This window comes from Cardiocondyla obscurior, linkage group LG09, assembly GCF_019399895.1.
Source record: "Cardiocondyla obscurior isolate alpha-2009 linkage group LG09, Cobs3.1, whole genome shotgun sequence".
Taxonomy (NCBI): Eukaryota; Metazoa; Arthropoda; class Insecta; order Hymenoptera; family Formicidae; genus Cardiocondyla; species Cardiocondyla obscurior.
In genome coordinates, this window is record NC_091872.1 from 4,778,627 (window position 1) to 4,792,114 (window position 13,488).

Below are 13,488 nucleotides of genomic sequence, written 5' to 3' on the forward strand. Positions count from 1 at the left end.
CTCCTCACGCTCGTCGACCACCCCACGGGGTGTATCGAGCGAAGGAGAGTGGACGGCCGCCGGGGTCGGGAGGGAAAGGAGAAATGCACTATAAAGTAGACACATTGCGCGTTTGCATTCATCTCGTAAACTTTAGCTAGTCTCCCACCTGGGACTTATCCCGGGCGGAAAGTGCAATTTGGCGTTTATGAAACAGTCTTACCGCGTATAATTGCGATCGAACTTTGCCCTAGGCGGTGCTAAAAGATATACGGCCTAAAGGGTGAAAATGTCTGTATTTTTTCCTAAGACGGTCTTAAATTTATCAGGAATTTATTTTTGCAATAGTTGAGATTGTCCGAAATGAAATCTATACGTTTATTTTAGGAAAGTTTAAAGGAATAAGTAGTACACCGATAGTCACGTTCTCTAGAGATATTTCCTGCGTTTAAACGCGACCGAAAAACATATTCGCGGAGATTCTACTATGCGCGTGTCAATATGCGCCACGAAAATGGATTGCGTCGTTCTTTTGAGTGACAGCAGCGTGATATGAGTATAGTTCGACGTAGCGGGGACGGTCAATTACGTTTCTCATATTAACACAAATGGGATGAATTTTAATATCGCTTAAAAGAGGACGCTCCGCGTATCTGTAACAGTCGTGAATTAGTACGTGAAATATTCGAAACGGAAATCTCGCTTAGTGAATCTCCTCGTCGTTCTGCTCATCGTCGTTTTGAGGTCTTCTTAACATACTTTCGTGGTAAAATAGCTCGTTTTTTGTGTTACTATTCACATTGGTTTCCGATGATTGGCCACTCGATCGAAAGCAATTGTTACGCTTCCGTCCATATTATTACAATTGTAGGAGAAGAGAAAGGTACCGGTTTACGTATACGTTTCGTTTGAGCTGGTTTAACTTTCGATCCGGCAGGTTCCATTTCGTTTGAAGAAATGTTTTTTTATTTTTTTATTTTTTTTTTTGGCCGGACGCTGCCGAGCCCGAACATTTACCGAATATACAGCGACAATTTGATATGTCGCGGTGAAACGATAAAAAATAATTTCGTCTATTAAACGATATATGTAAAGCTGAACGATCGAGAATGCAAACTTTATTATCGTAAATATAGAAGTGCTCAATTAAAATTAAATCTTGACTTAAATACACATTTGGGAGAAAGTCGGAATATTTTGTGAAATAATAGAAATTCTTACAAAAATATTTTTGAAACAAATGCAAATGATTTTCAATCGAAGAGTACAGAGGATTTTTTATTTATTCGCCGTGTAGAAAGTCACTGCAAGCTCGAATGTTCAAGTTCCAAATTCCTACGTGCCGATAATATTTTCATTATGAAATTAATCACTCGTCACATGTCAAATGTCATATAATTTAATTATTTTACGTTTCGATATCGTTTATACACGTCGAAGATAAATATATATCCCTTTTTAACACAAAAATGCGCGCAATCATCGGTGACAAAATTTAATTATTATCGTACACGCACAATTGCTGCTGACGAAATAAACCTGGTGGTACGTATTTGATTACTTTTATACGTGTATCGTTTTACTAATATTATCATTCGCGTTATCGTCGCGTCTTTGTTAACCGATCCAATTGTATAACTTGCCATTGCACCGCCATAAGCGTTGTCGTTCCGAAGAGAATGACCGGTCGCCAGATTTCGCCAAGTACCAGTTGCGAGATCGCGGTTTAAATACTCGTTCATGAAGTTTCCCAGCATCACTTGCGTAGCTACGATCGGCGACGGGGGACCGGCAGGCGGAAAGGGCGATCTCGAGCCACCGGCACTCGATTAGCCAAATCGTTCGGAAAACGATACGATCTCTTTGCCCTCTACTTAACCGTAACCGTAAACCCCAATAGCATCCGCGGAAGCCGAGCGAGAGCGTGAGGAAGAAATAGAGAAAGACACGGTCATACGAAAAGAACAAGAACAAAAAGAAACTCTGGAACGAGAGATACGGGAACGGCGAGAAAGAAGGATGAGGTACACAATAAAAAGAAAAAGGCCCAGGCGTGGAAAGAGTAAACGGAGAAGCGAGAAAAGAATGAGGAAATGAGGAGGGAAGGGAATGAGAAAGCGAGAGAAAATGAGAAAGGGAGAAAAAGAAGGGCAGGAAGAAGGAACTGCGGTTGCATCTGCTTTTTAGAATCGCCAGACGGTCTAGAGGAAACCACCGGAGTCGAGAAGATCGCCCAATCGTGGTGGTGAGAACGAGCGGCAGTAGTAAAAGTAATCTACCGTCAGACAGCTATCATTAAGTCCGAGGCTTTATACCCTTTTTATCTCGTTGTCTGTCGGCCGTTGATAAGGGGATTTAAGCGACAATAAAAAATATCGACCCTTAGCCCTCTCCCGCAGCGCGATCGGGGCGCGTGCCTTTTTCCACCTCTCTATCTCGATCGCGTAGCTTTTCCGACGAAATAAAAAAAAATAAAAAAATAAAAAAAAAAAAAAGGGAAAATCCGCGCAATTAACTGACTGAATTTCTGGCAGCGAATCGCGCCGACTGTATTTCCTTCGTATTGGCACGATTGACTGCCGTCGCAAGCATCAAGTATTTATTTTGTCGAAAAATTACGGACTCGCGCGCGGCGGCGGAAATTGCGCGGTGTGACCGATTAACAGATTTCCGGGAGCGTTGAAATCAATCAGCGCGACAAACTCAACGAATTTATGACCTCTCGTTCCTTTACGAAAAAGGTATTCGCGTAGTTATCTCGCGCATACTGTATTATACACAATTGCTCGGCATGTCGAGATGCACGATTCGCGCGACGACGGTGAACTTCGGGGGGTGGAGTGGCGGCGTTTGTCGGTGCATGTAATGAAATCCAAATAACACCCCTAGTAAGCGTATATCATCGTAACGACGCCTCGGCTCGACGTTACTCGGCTGGTCGCCTCGTTCATAAATTAATGTAAAGCGCGTCATATTTACGAGGATTACAAAAGCGTTCCATTTTCGCGCTCCGCTTGTTCTAATCGCGGTCACTTTTCCGATGGTTCTCTATCGAGATAAGCTTTTACCCGAGATAAAACTATTAAATATTTTATTATTCATACATTTTTCTAGATTATAAACGCCGCGGATATATTTTTCAATTTTATCTCCATTTTCGCTAATATACCCTTTCATTTTCAAATCAATATAATTTATCGTGGCTTAGATTTTTATTGTAACTTTTTTTTCGCTCAGTCAAATGGTTACATTAAAAATTGAAAAATACGAAGGTTGAATAGGGTCGAGTAAATGTGCTTATAAAATTTGCACCTGTAATATTTCGGTCCGTAGGTACTTAAAGTCTTTTTATTTTTAAAGCAACTTTAATAGTTAAATTGATATCAATTTTATAAAATAAAATACATTAGGAATATGCTCATAATCAAGAGACCTTTTTGTCAGCATTGCAACTTAAATATATAAGTTTATATTAGTATTACATTTACTATTATTTTATTTTTAATATTAGGTGTCGCAATTTTTACACCTTCGTGTATGCATCTCGTAAAAATCGCTTTTGAAGTAAAATATATTTTAGCTTTGGATATACTCAATTTATTATTTAAATTCCTGCGAGAAAAGCAATAGTGAAAATTCAAGAATATATTTTCTAAATTGTTTTAACATAAATTTACATGCGTATGAAATTCACTCCAAGACGCAGTCAGATTTTAACTGCAATGAATTTCGTTCCTGCAGATGAATAGAAGTTGGTACGTTGAACGTGCGCGTCACGTCATTTTGGCGAACCGATTCGCGTGCATATCTCGTTTCGCGGCAGTTGAGAATAGCATGCAAAACGTAAAATGTGCGAGTTTTTAGGCATTCAACAATTTTGAGAAAGAAAAAAGAAAATTGTTTTTAATATAAATTAACTTATTAGAACTGATTCGGATAATTAACGAATCCTTACAACCGCGCAATCAGTATCTATGGTATTGCGCTTCTTGTTCCTAGTTACGGGCAATTGCCGGAAGTCGTTATGAAAAATAATAATCGTTAGGTTTTCTGTGTACGAGCGAGCACAACGTTAGCGTGAGTTTCCACGACCGCATCGCTGATGGCTTAACCCACGTGTACATAGGTATACTTTCCATGACAAGCAGCCGTATGTTTCACCTTCTCACACGTACGTGTGTACGTACGTCCGCGGTCCGCGCCGCCTGTGATTACACATGTGCACGTGTGCGACTACGTGCGGCCGCGCTAATGCACCTCACGTAATTATCCCAAGCTGGACGACGCTGGGTAGTCTCGCCTAACTTCTGCGCCGCGCCGCGAGTAATCCGACTCTGAAACCCTGTCACCGTCTCTTCCTCGTGGGGATCCTCGATGAACCCCCTTGCCGGCCATAACCGAATCCGGTCCAATCCGCCTGCCACTTTCCACCTCGTCGCGTCCCCTCCCCTCGCACCCGCGACATCGCAATTTCGTGTTATTTTACCGCGCGACGGTGCGAGGATTAAATCGCGGGCTTCTCTTCTGATGCGCCTTGCAGCAAGATTAACTCGCTTGTCTCGGCAACGACTTCGCCCTAGCTCATCGCGAATCGACAGAAGGATTATTCTTCGGTCGAAGTATCTCCGATCCGCGAATAGAGGTTACACTCGGTAACACTGATAACTCGGATATTGACAACGCGTCAACTCTGCTAAATTTCCCGATTTTTCGACAATTCATCTTCTATTTCGGTACACGTATAAAAGCAAATTACAACTGCAGTTAATGTTTCAAAAGTTGTAAGATCTTTATTCTTGCAGCTGAGTTATAATATAAGCTGAAAGATGTGATTGATTTTTAACTAGATTTATTCGCGCAATAAATGTTAATAGAGATCGGGAGCAACAACAACATATTAACGAGAATAGAAAATCACGTCGCATAATGAATCATTACAAAGTTTCTACTCCAGTTTTTTTTATTTTTATTTTTTATTAAGATAATGAGCACGCAACAGATCCAATGCGCAATAAAACGACTATTTTATTTATTATTAAAAAAATTGTATATATATATATACGTGTATATTCTTTTTATGATAATGGTAACAATTATATAAAAGGGATTCCGAAGATGAGACACCCTCGAGGCATCATTAATGCTGGGCGCGCACTCGTCTCTCCTCCGGAATCCTCTCTCATAATATTCCAGTTCTTCTTGAACGATTCTTCTCCACCGCTTCTCGAATTGTATTTTTTTTTTTCTCAGTTTTCATATAACAGTTTTTTGCGTTTTGTTCCTTTTTATTAACCTTTCATTACCGAGGCGTAGCATTCAAGACAGAAACTGTCGCACTTTCCCCGCGCGGCACGGGTCAGTCGAGTACCTATATGTCGCACGACACACATTTCACACAGATTATGCAATACCGAAGGGTAGCTAACGGGTAGGGTGACGGGGAAGAGGGGGAGAACCTATAACCCCAATCTGGCATGTGACGTAGGGCTGCGGGATCGGCGGTTCAAAATGGAAAATCGATAAAAACGCCGCGACGTCTGGCGTAATGCGACTACCGAATTTAAATCTTCGCTACGGCGATTTTTGTGGGACAAATATCGTTCTGTTGACTTTTGGCTTGCGACGAGCGGCGTCCTCGCGATCGGCGATATGGAAGGCGGAGTTACGACGATAGTGGAGCGGTATCTAAATTTATCGCTATTGCAACTGATTTAAACAAGTATATGCGGAGCTAACCGTAAAAATAGATGTATCCGTTTCTCAAATTACACGTTTTTCGCGATTTATTTATTCCGCGATACTCTCAAACTAGTAATGCGTTGATTTCTTGTGGGAGTATTTTATATATATTTGCATTGATACGTAAATTCAAATTTAAATGGGATAATGCGCATCGTTTGAATATTTAGGAACGCGCGAAGATAATTAATAAAAGCAATTATTTAGAAACATTGATTGATGAAATATAGATCCTTCATAAGAGATTCGTACGATGGCCTCCCGTGGCTTGGTGCGAAATCCCTGGAAACAATAAACTTGTCTGTTCGGTCTTCCACGCGAACCAACCTATAACCGCTACCACTAACGTACTACGGCAATGTTATACGTTCAAAATTCATGGCGCTATACCCGCTATATTGCACTTGCACTTGGTGGCTAGGTGCTATAATGGATATCCTTTAATACTAACACACTGTATATATATGTAACGAATATGGGGTGACCATTCGCTCTTTCGCACACACAAAACATCCATGCTCGAATTTTTAGCAAATATCTTGCAGCTGCATAAAGTTTGCGATATTTGTTATGGCTTCCATTTTTAAACCCTTGTCCTAATAAAGTTGTATTACACAATCTTCCGCAAAATTAAATTATAATAATATTTAATCTGATCGTTTAATTTACGTACATTTGTACATTCACATATTGCAGTGGACGAATTTTCTATATTTATTCATTCATGTAAATATATTAATCAGAATATTGTAGGAATATATTGTATTATAGATTATACGTATTGATTACCAATATTAATTAAATTCTATTTAATTTCAAGAATATAAAATACATTAAATTCATTTAAAGACTATCAAATATCAATTTTTTTTTTTTTTTTTTATCTTTCTCGGTGATGGTTTTATTTTCTTAACGAGAGTAAATTTTTATTTCGGAAAAGATTTTGAATTAAGTGACGGATGATTCTGTTATGTGAAAAGATTTTACGAAATAATGTAATAATGGAAACCTCCTTTCGTTTATCTTATTATGTACGATAAATTAATGGGAACCTGCGTGAATGTACATGGGCTGAGTGGTCAAGTATTCATTTCGAGACATGGATTTCAATTGATTCTATGTGGAAGGGATCCTACGAAAGGAGCCACCTTGTATGAATGTGGAGGACGCGCGTGCAATATGTACCTCCGTAGAGGATGTAGGAAGGAATGTATACAGGTGAATTCTCTATGGATACAAGGGTTATAGAGGGTAAGGTCCCGCAAGCGATATTAGGTGGAAGGGGGGGCATCTGTTCGCTATGGCCATGTATGTAAGCCGTTAGTGCCAATATAGTGTCTGTATATCGCTCCGTCCAACATAACGTTTCAGGGTGTATTATATATTGTCCGTAATCGAAGATCTCTCCTAAGACCTCTCCGCTTGATAGGAATCTCGAAAGGAACCCGAAATATTGATACTCGTAAACGGCAAAACGCCTCGTAGTGAAAAAATCTTTTCGGAAAAATGCCGATTAGATCAGTAAAGGTGCACCCAAATAAGTAGCACGCAGATTGTAAATTAAAAAAAAAAAAAAAAAAAAGAAAGAAAAGAAAAAAATGCGCGGCGATACGTAACGCAAACGTAGGAGTATTAAAAATTGATGAAGTAAAACCTCGGATGGTGTAAAACGTAAATGATAAATGAAGGAAGTTTCTCAAATTATAAGAAGCTTAGCCGTCGAGATACTTAAAGTTGCGAAAAGATATCAGACGTTTAATTTTCCACCAGAAAAGAAAATTGATTCTAACTTCGCTGGGAAGACTATTCGGGGGCAGGATCCTCGTGAGAGCCGTCTCGTACCGATTTACGAATTGATATTCGTTGGAGAATCGTTAGTCATACGTGTAATTATTAACAGGTAACATCGATCGCGGCAGAACCAAACTTCGTTAATAAAGCGCACCGATCGACGAGCACTTAATTAATTCCGCCGGGGCGAAAGTTTCGCAGTTAGGGCGCACGACGGTTTTCTTAATTGAGAAAAATGATTTAATTTCTTCGCGATATCGTTTGCGGCGAAAGACGAACGAAAGGAGAACGTCAGTCGGGGTTGGCCGAGACGGGATAACTCGAGAGTGAAAAGAGGCAGCGGAAGGCAGACCGAGACTCTCATCAAATATGAATGGTCGGGGAGGGTGGGTGGATAAAGATGGGGGAGAAGTACGGTGAGCATGAAATATTTCCCAGTCCGGGAGTGCATCGCGCTTTCACTTGGCTAGGAACATCCTCGCATAGGAGCGGAAAACTTCGAGATGGGTATCAACTGAGTTCCGAGGAGTTCTAGCTCCAAATTCTACGTAACACCCCGTGACTCGTGGTTTCGGCGGTGCTTGTAACCACCGCGATGTCGGTTTTTACACGTCATAATGGATACGCATTGCCGAAAACTACATTTACCTTCTTTGCGATGTGTGCATAATACACATAAAATTTCACGGGAGGCAAGAGGAACGCAAGATAAAAATAAAACTTACAATGCACTTTATTTGCTACAACGCTTTAATTTTCAGTTTCGAAGAATCTAAATTCTAATATGATATTATCAAGTATTATTTTTTTTTGCAATTTGTCTCCTAGCGTTTGTGAAAAATAGTTTAGCTAAAAAAAAAAGAAAACAAAAAAAAAACACTTTGCATAACGCAGTAAAATATCGTCGTGCAATTTATGTCATCTCCGTTTGTTCTGTAGAGTATGTCGTTCCTACCGGACTTGCATTCACGTCGCGGTTATATTGTGCTAAAAAATACAAGAATACCTTAATTTTGGATATTCTCTTCCACGTCTTTCATTTTTTTTTTCCATGCGTTATGAAATGCGCGAGATGTATAAATGCATACTCCACTCGTTTCATTTCACGTCGGGAAATTACACATTCTGAAGCTCTATCAAAATACTTTGGCTAAAATTTTTTTTAATTATATATATTAATTAATATTCAAAATATCGTATTATTAAAATTGTTAGCACGCATTTTCTATGAATTACTTTCTTTAAAATAGATTGAGTCTACGTGAAAATAATACGCGATATATTACGTTTTATACGTAGTTTCGATTTATTTGGCCAATCCGTTTATGCCGTCCCATTTTTTACACATAAAAATTCGCATACATTGCACTATAAGATTATATTTTTGCGCTCCCACGGAATGCACGGAGTAGGTGAAATTGTCGCGTATAAGTCGCATATTTATATTCCACTGCCACTCGATTTACGAACTCGTCGACGAACTTTACATTCGACTTTCCGGAGATATGTCAGTTTTACGGGTGATTGCCGAACTTTTCTCGCCGTGAAATCGAAATTCTCGTAAATCGTCGATCGCAGGAGACCGCGGTGGCCGTGTGCAATAATTAACGCGCTCCAAACTCCTAATTGATTGTCTCGTTGATTTACCGAGTCGTACAATTAATCGGACATGAGTTATCGGTGTGAATACTGGTCGATAAACGAGAGTTTAATTACCGCTGCGAATTACGACTTACGACCGATGAAGAAGAGAGAAATAGAAAGAGGGGACGACACATCAGCTGGGGAAGTTTTCGGTGCGAATCGGCAAATCGAGCGGTATTAACGGGGCTGAAAGATGCTCAAAAAAAAAAGAAAAAAAAAACGAGAGAAAAACGGGGAAAAGAAGAGCCGGAGAAAAACCGGTTGGGAGATCAAATGAGAGAATCACTGTGGAAGGATGAAACGTAGAATAGGAATGAGTGAGGCAAGAGGTTGTCGATCGTGCAAGGAACAGAAGCGGAATAAAATGGAAAAGATAGCAAAAAGTGAAGGAAAGAGGAGTAAAATGAGAGAGAAAGTGAGAAAGGAAGAGAGAAGAGAGAGACTTGAAGGGTGACGAGGGATGGGGAAGGAAGTGGCAAGGACTTACATTTCCCACGGGGTATCCCTGCTACTCTCGAGCTCCTTACTTACGGATTGATACTCAATTTCCACCGAGTTTAACCCCCATCGAGGGATCATTGCGCCAGATCGCAGCAGGAGCTCCTTTCGATTTCGAATAAATTCGATAATGGCGAACAGGTAGCTGCAGGTTGGTAGAGGCGCGAGATGGATACGAGAATTGGAAAGTCTCACGATCGTTTTTGCCTTAATCGAGCGGACTAGAAGCCAGCTTTGCGTCGACGAATCCCAGTGCTATTGTTGCATCCGCTCGGGTACGTTAGAATGACGACTCGTAGAAACGGAAGCGTCGGTATTGCTCGATAAAGTGAATTGAAAGAATTTATGTAGATCTCCAATTTCTGCATGTAACTCGAACCAAATGTTACAAGAGAATCATGAGATGCATTATCTAATTTCCAATAAATTACATCGAATAGAGTGATAGATTTACGCGTTATCGAAACGTTTAATATAAAACGTGAAAAAAGAATTTTAATAGAAATACTAAATATTAAATTGTACAATATCGGAATTAACACATTAACACGGTATTATACGGCTTCTCGTTCGATTCGAAATCGCCAAACGTTTCCCACTAACTTAGGAAAGTCGTATCCTGGCTCTCGCGCGCGACATAGACATTTACATCGAAACGACCTTTACATTACAGCCATTATCGCAATCAAGAAGTTGGTACGGGCCGCGTTTCTCCGGGATTGCGAGGAGCGAAGGAGAACGCTCGAACGCCGCCGACTTACTTACTAATGAACCCCGGTCGATTCCGGGGACGGGTAATTGTAACGCGTCCGAATTAAGTCTGGAGGAAGAAGAAGTATGAAGTGCAAACGACAATTTTCCGCGACGAATATAGCAAATGCCGCTGGTGTAACAGTTCCGATAATTACGGCGAATTATATTAACCACCTTCGCGCTTCGCGTTCTCCTTGTCGCCATTGTTAAAGCGATGTACCCCCAATCGCACACTATTCGCTCGTACGATCCCGCACCCTCGTCTAGGCCTGTTATTCGGGCTCAGAAACTCGTGCGAAATTAATTTCAAGCTGCAAGACGGAAGTCGACTTTAATGACTGCCGAAAGTTACACACGTTCTTATCCGGATCAAACTTGAAGGAGACTAATCGGAAGGAATCATTCTGGGCCGAAGTACGTTTCGACGTTTTCGTAGTACGCGACATATATTATTCTCTCAAATACTTATCAAGAGATAACGGATAAAATTTTTAATTAACGAATAGGCAAAACTTAGCTATCATATTTTTATCTTCTTGAATTTATATATCTTAATAAATTATGAAAAGTATTAGTAAGCATATGTTAAACTTTACAATATTGATTAGCGATTTGGATGATAATGATTATTGATTTATAAACTTACGGAACTAAATCCCATGACTTTAAGAAGCCAGACGGTGAGGGCGAGGTTGAGAATGACGATCACCATGAGAGTTAACACGAGAGAGTAAAGACATTTTTTTCTCCACCCATAAACCCCTAATCTGAAGCCACTTTTACATGGCGCGGTTCCGGAAGCGCGTTCCTCCAAAACGGAGGATGCTGTTCTCGAAGATGATCCTGCCGTTTGTCGGGTACCACGTCGACCTGCACTACTAGAAGTGCAAGGCTCGTCGAACCACCCTCCTTGGCCCCTGGACATTCTGAAAAGACACAATCTCGATTTAATATCAAAATGTATTTGTCGACGGGAAAAGATTCGTTAATTTTAATTTAATTTCTTGGAATTATTAATCTAATTTTTATTTAAAAAAAATTTAATAACTAAAGAAGATAAATTAATTTACGCTGCTCTGGTTTTTGGAAGAGAAATTAATTTTGGACCTGTGATTATAAAGAATTATGACAACGTAGCCTCTCGGTTTAATCAAAAGTAATCTGTTTTTCCGAAGCAATTAAGAATTTATTCTGGACGCTTTGTTTTTCACTCTCCTTATGAATACCTTCATGCACGTTTTCGTGCTACAAGCGATTTCACGCTGTAAATTGGCAGATTACGGTTACGAGATACAAACGAGATGCGTGTTATAGCTACAGGTCGTTACACCGTGCAGTTGCGAGCCATTAATAAGACTACAATTACGAGGCTGTTCTTTCTGCCGTGATCATTTATCAACGGTTTATACCTCATTCTTGAACACCGGCTGCGCGGAATTGTGTTCGGGGAGGCGAAACGCGTCACGAAAGACAGATCTTCCGGTTTTTTCTTCTGTTCCAACAACGTGAGATACTTTATATCAGACGTGCACGGCCTGCAAAGATGGACTTGCCGAAGATGACTTCGCCAAGTATTCCCTTCGCGCTGTAATGATTATTTTGTCAATTATCCCGCGCCTAATTATACGCACGCTTAACGAAACATAATGGAAATCCCTTCAAAATCTTTTACATTACAAATTAAATTATTGAACAAAATACGATCGATATTCATATCCTTATATAACAATATTACACGTTATTAGCAGAAAAATGTATTCGGAATATATAAATTTTATTATGCACTCGGACATTTGCATATCGGCGCAATTCATTTTCGTCGGCCGTCTATCCCCCGTGCTAACTACAACGATAAAATAAATCTGCTGACTTTTACAACACGACGAAACCAACATTACACCTTGAATCGCACGCGTACGTCATATCGTGATCGTCTCCCATATTAATTATAACGATAAACCAGGTTCGTTGAAATCATAAATCAGTTATGTAGCGAGGTAATGACTCAGAGGCGAAACAGCTCGGCGGATTATGACATAGAAGTTAATACGATTCCGCACTTTTATTGGACGCGCGCTTGAAATGAGAATCGTGGAACATAGAAATGGAATACGAAACAACGCGAACGAAAGGGAATGAGATAGAACCGAAACTTATGCAAAGCTGGCCGCAAAATGCCCGGCGTAACTTTTCTACCTAATCCTAGAGTCGTAAGACTTTGGAGAAAAGGATCTCGCTCTCGTTCTCTCGCTTTTCAAGTCGCGCCACCTCCTTCCGCTTTTCTACTTATCCGTTTTTATTTTCGTTACGGAATGAGAAGTGTTAGTACGAAGCCGAAGGGAGAAAAGACGAAAGAAGAGAGAGATCGGCGATGCCGTAGGAAGCGGGAGCTAAAATATTCAATGCCGACCTTCTATCCTCTTGCGGATAATTATGCCCCTCGCGGGTATAAAGAGCTCGGTGGCTCGAAATTAAAAGCACTGGAGATAAACCAAAGCGAGAAGAGCGGCACGCGGTCGCTGGCTGTTCCAATTTCCGGACACGATCGTGCGATTCTCGACCGAGTTGATCTTTCCTCGGCGTTAACACTCTAATAATTCTTTTCTATTCAGAGATATACTTTTTTTTTATACATTAATTATATTTGTTGCTGTAAGCGACGGAAAAAAAATCGATTGTTCACCTGAACTATTCTACGTTTTCTTTTTAAAATAGAATTTATGTACGATGTTAATAATTTGATCGTATTAGTAGGTTTTATAAATTTTTTTCTCGCAACAAACAAATTATTTTCAAACAAAAACGCAGGAGAGCGACGTTTAAAGTTGGCTAATTTTAGCTTGACATAAATGTCTTTTGGCAGAGTCGTTATTGTAATTACTCGAGTAGAAATTTATCTAGCTAATCTGATTTTGCAGCTAGTAGTTAGATCGCGCAGATTAAATACATTTCTTAACTAGCTTGGTACTAGCCATAAATTATAAGAAAGTATTTATTATTTAGTGATTATCATCAAGAAATGAAGTCGTCATTAAAAAAAAAAAAAATCTATCTAATATCGGTCGTTTAATCACTGTCTAGCGC

General features: G+C 39.9%; 1 protein-coding gene across 1 annotated transcript in view; it reads right to left on the reverse strand.

Moving 5' to 3' along the window:
* Positions 1–13,488, reverse strand: part of Scgdelta (sarcoglycan delta) — a 176,974-nt gene that overhangs the window by 8,332 nt on the left and 155,154 nt on the right. Inside the window, exon 4 of the mRNA XM_070661642.1 lies at positions 11,051–11,330. Within this exon, the coding sequence (XP_070517743.1) occupies positions 11,051–11,330 (280 nt within the window). The remainder of the gene's footprint in view (positions 1–11,050; positions 11,331–13,488) is intronic.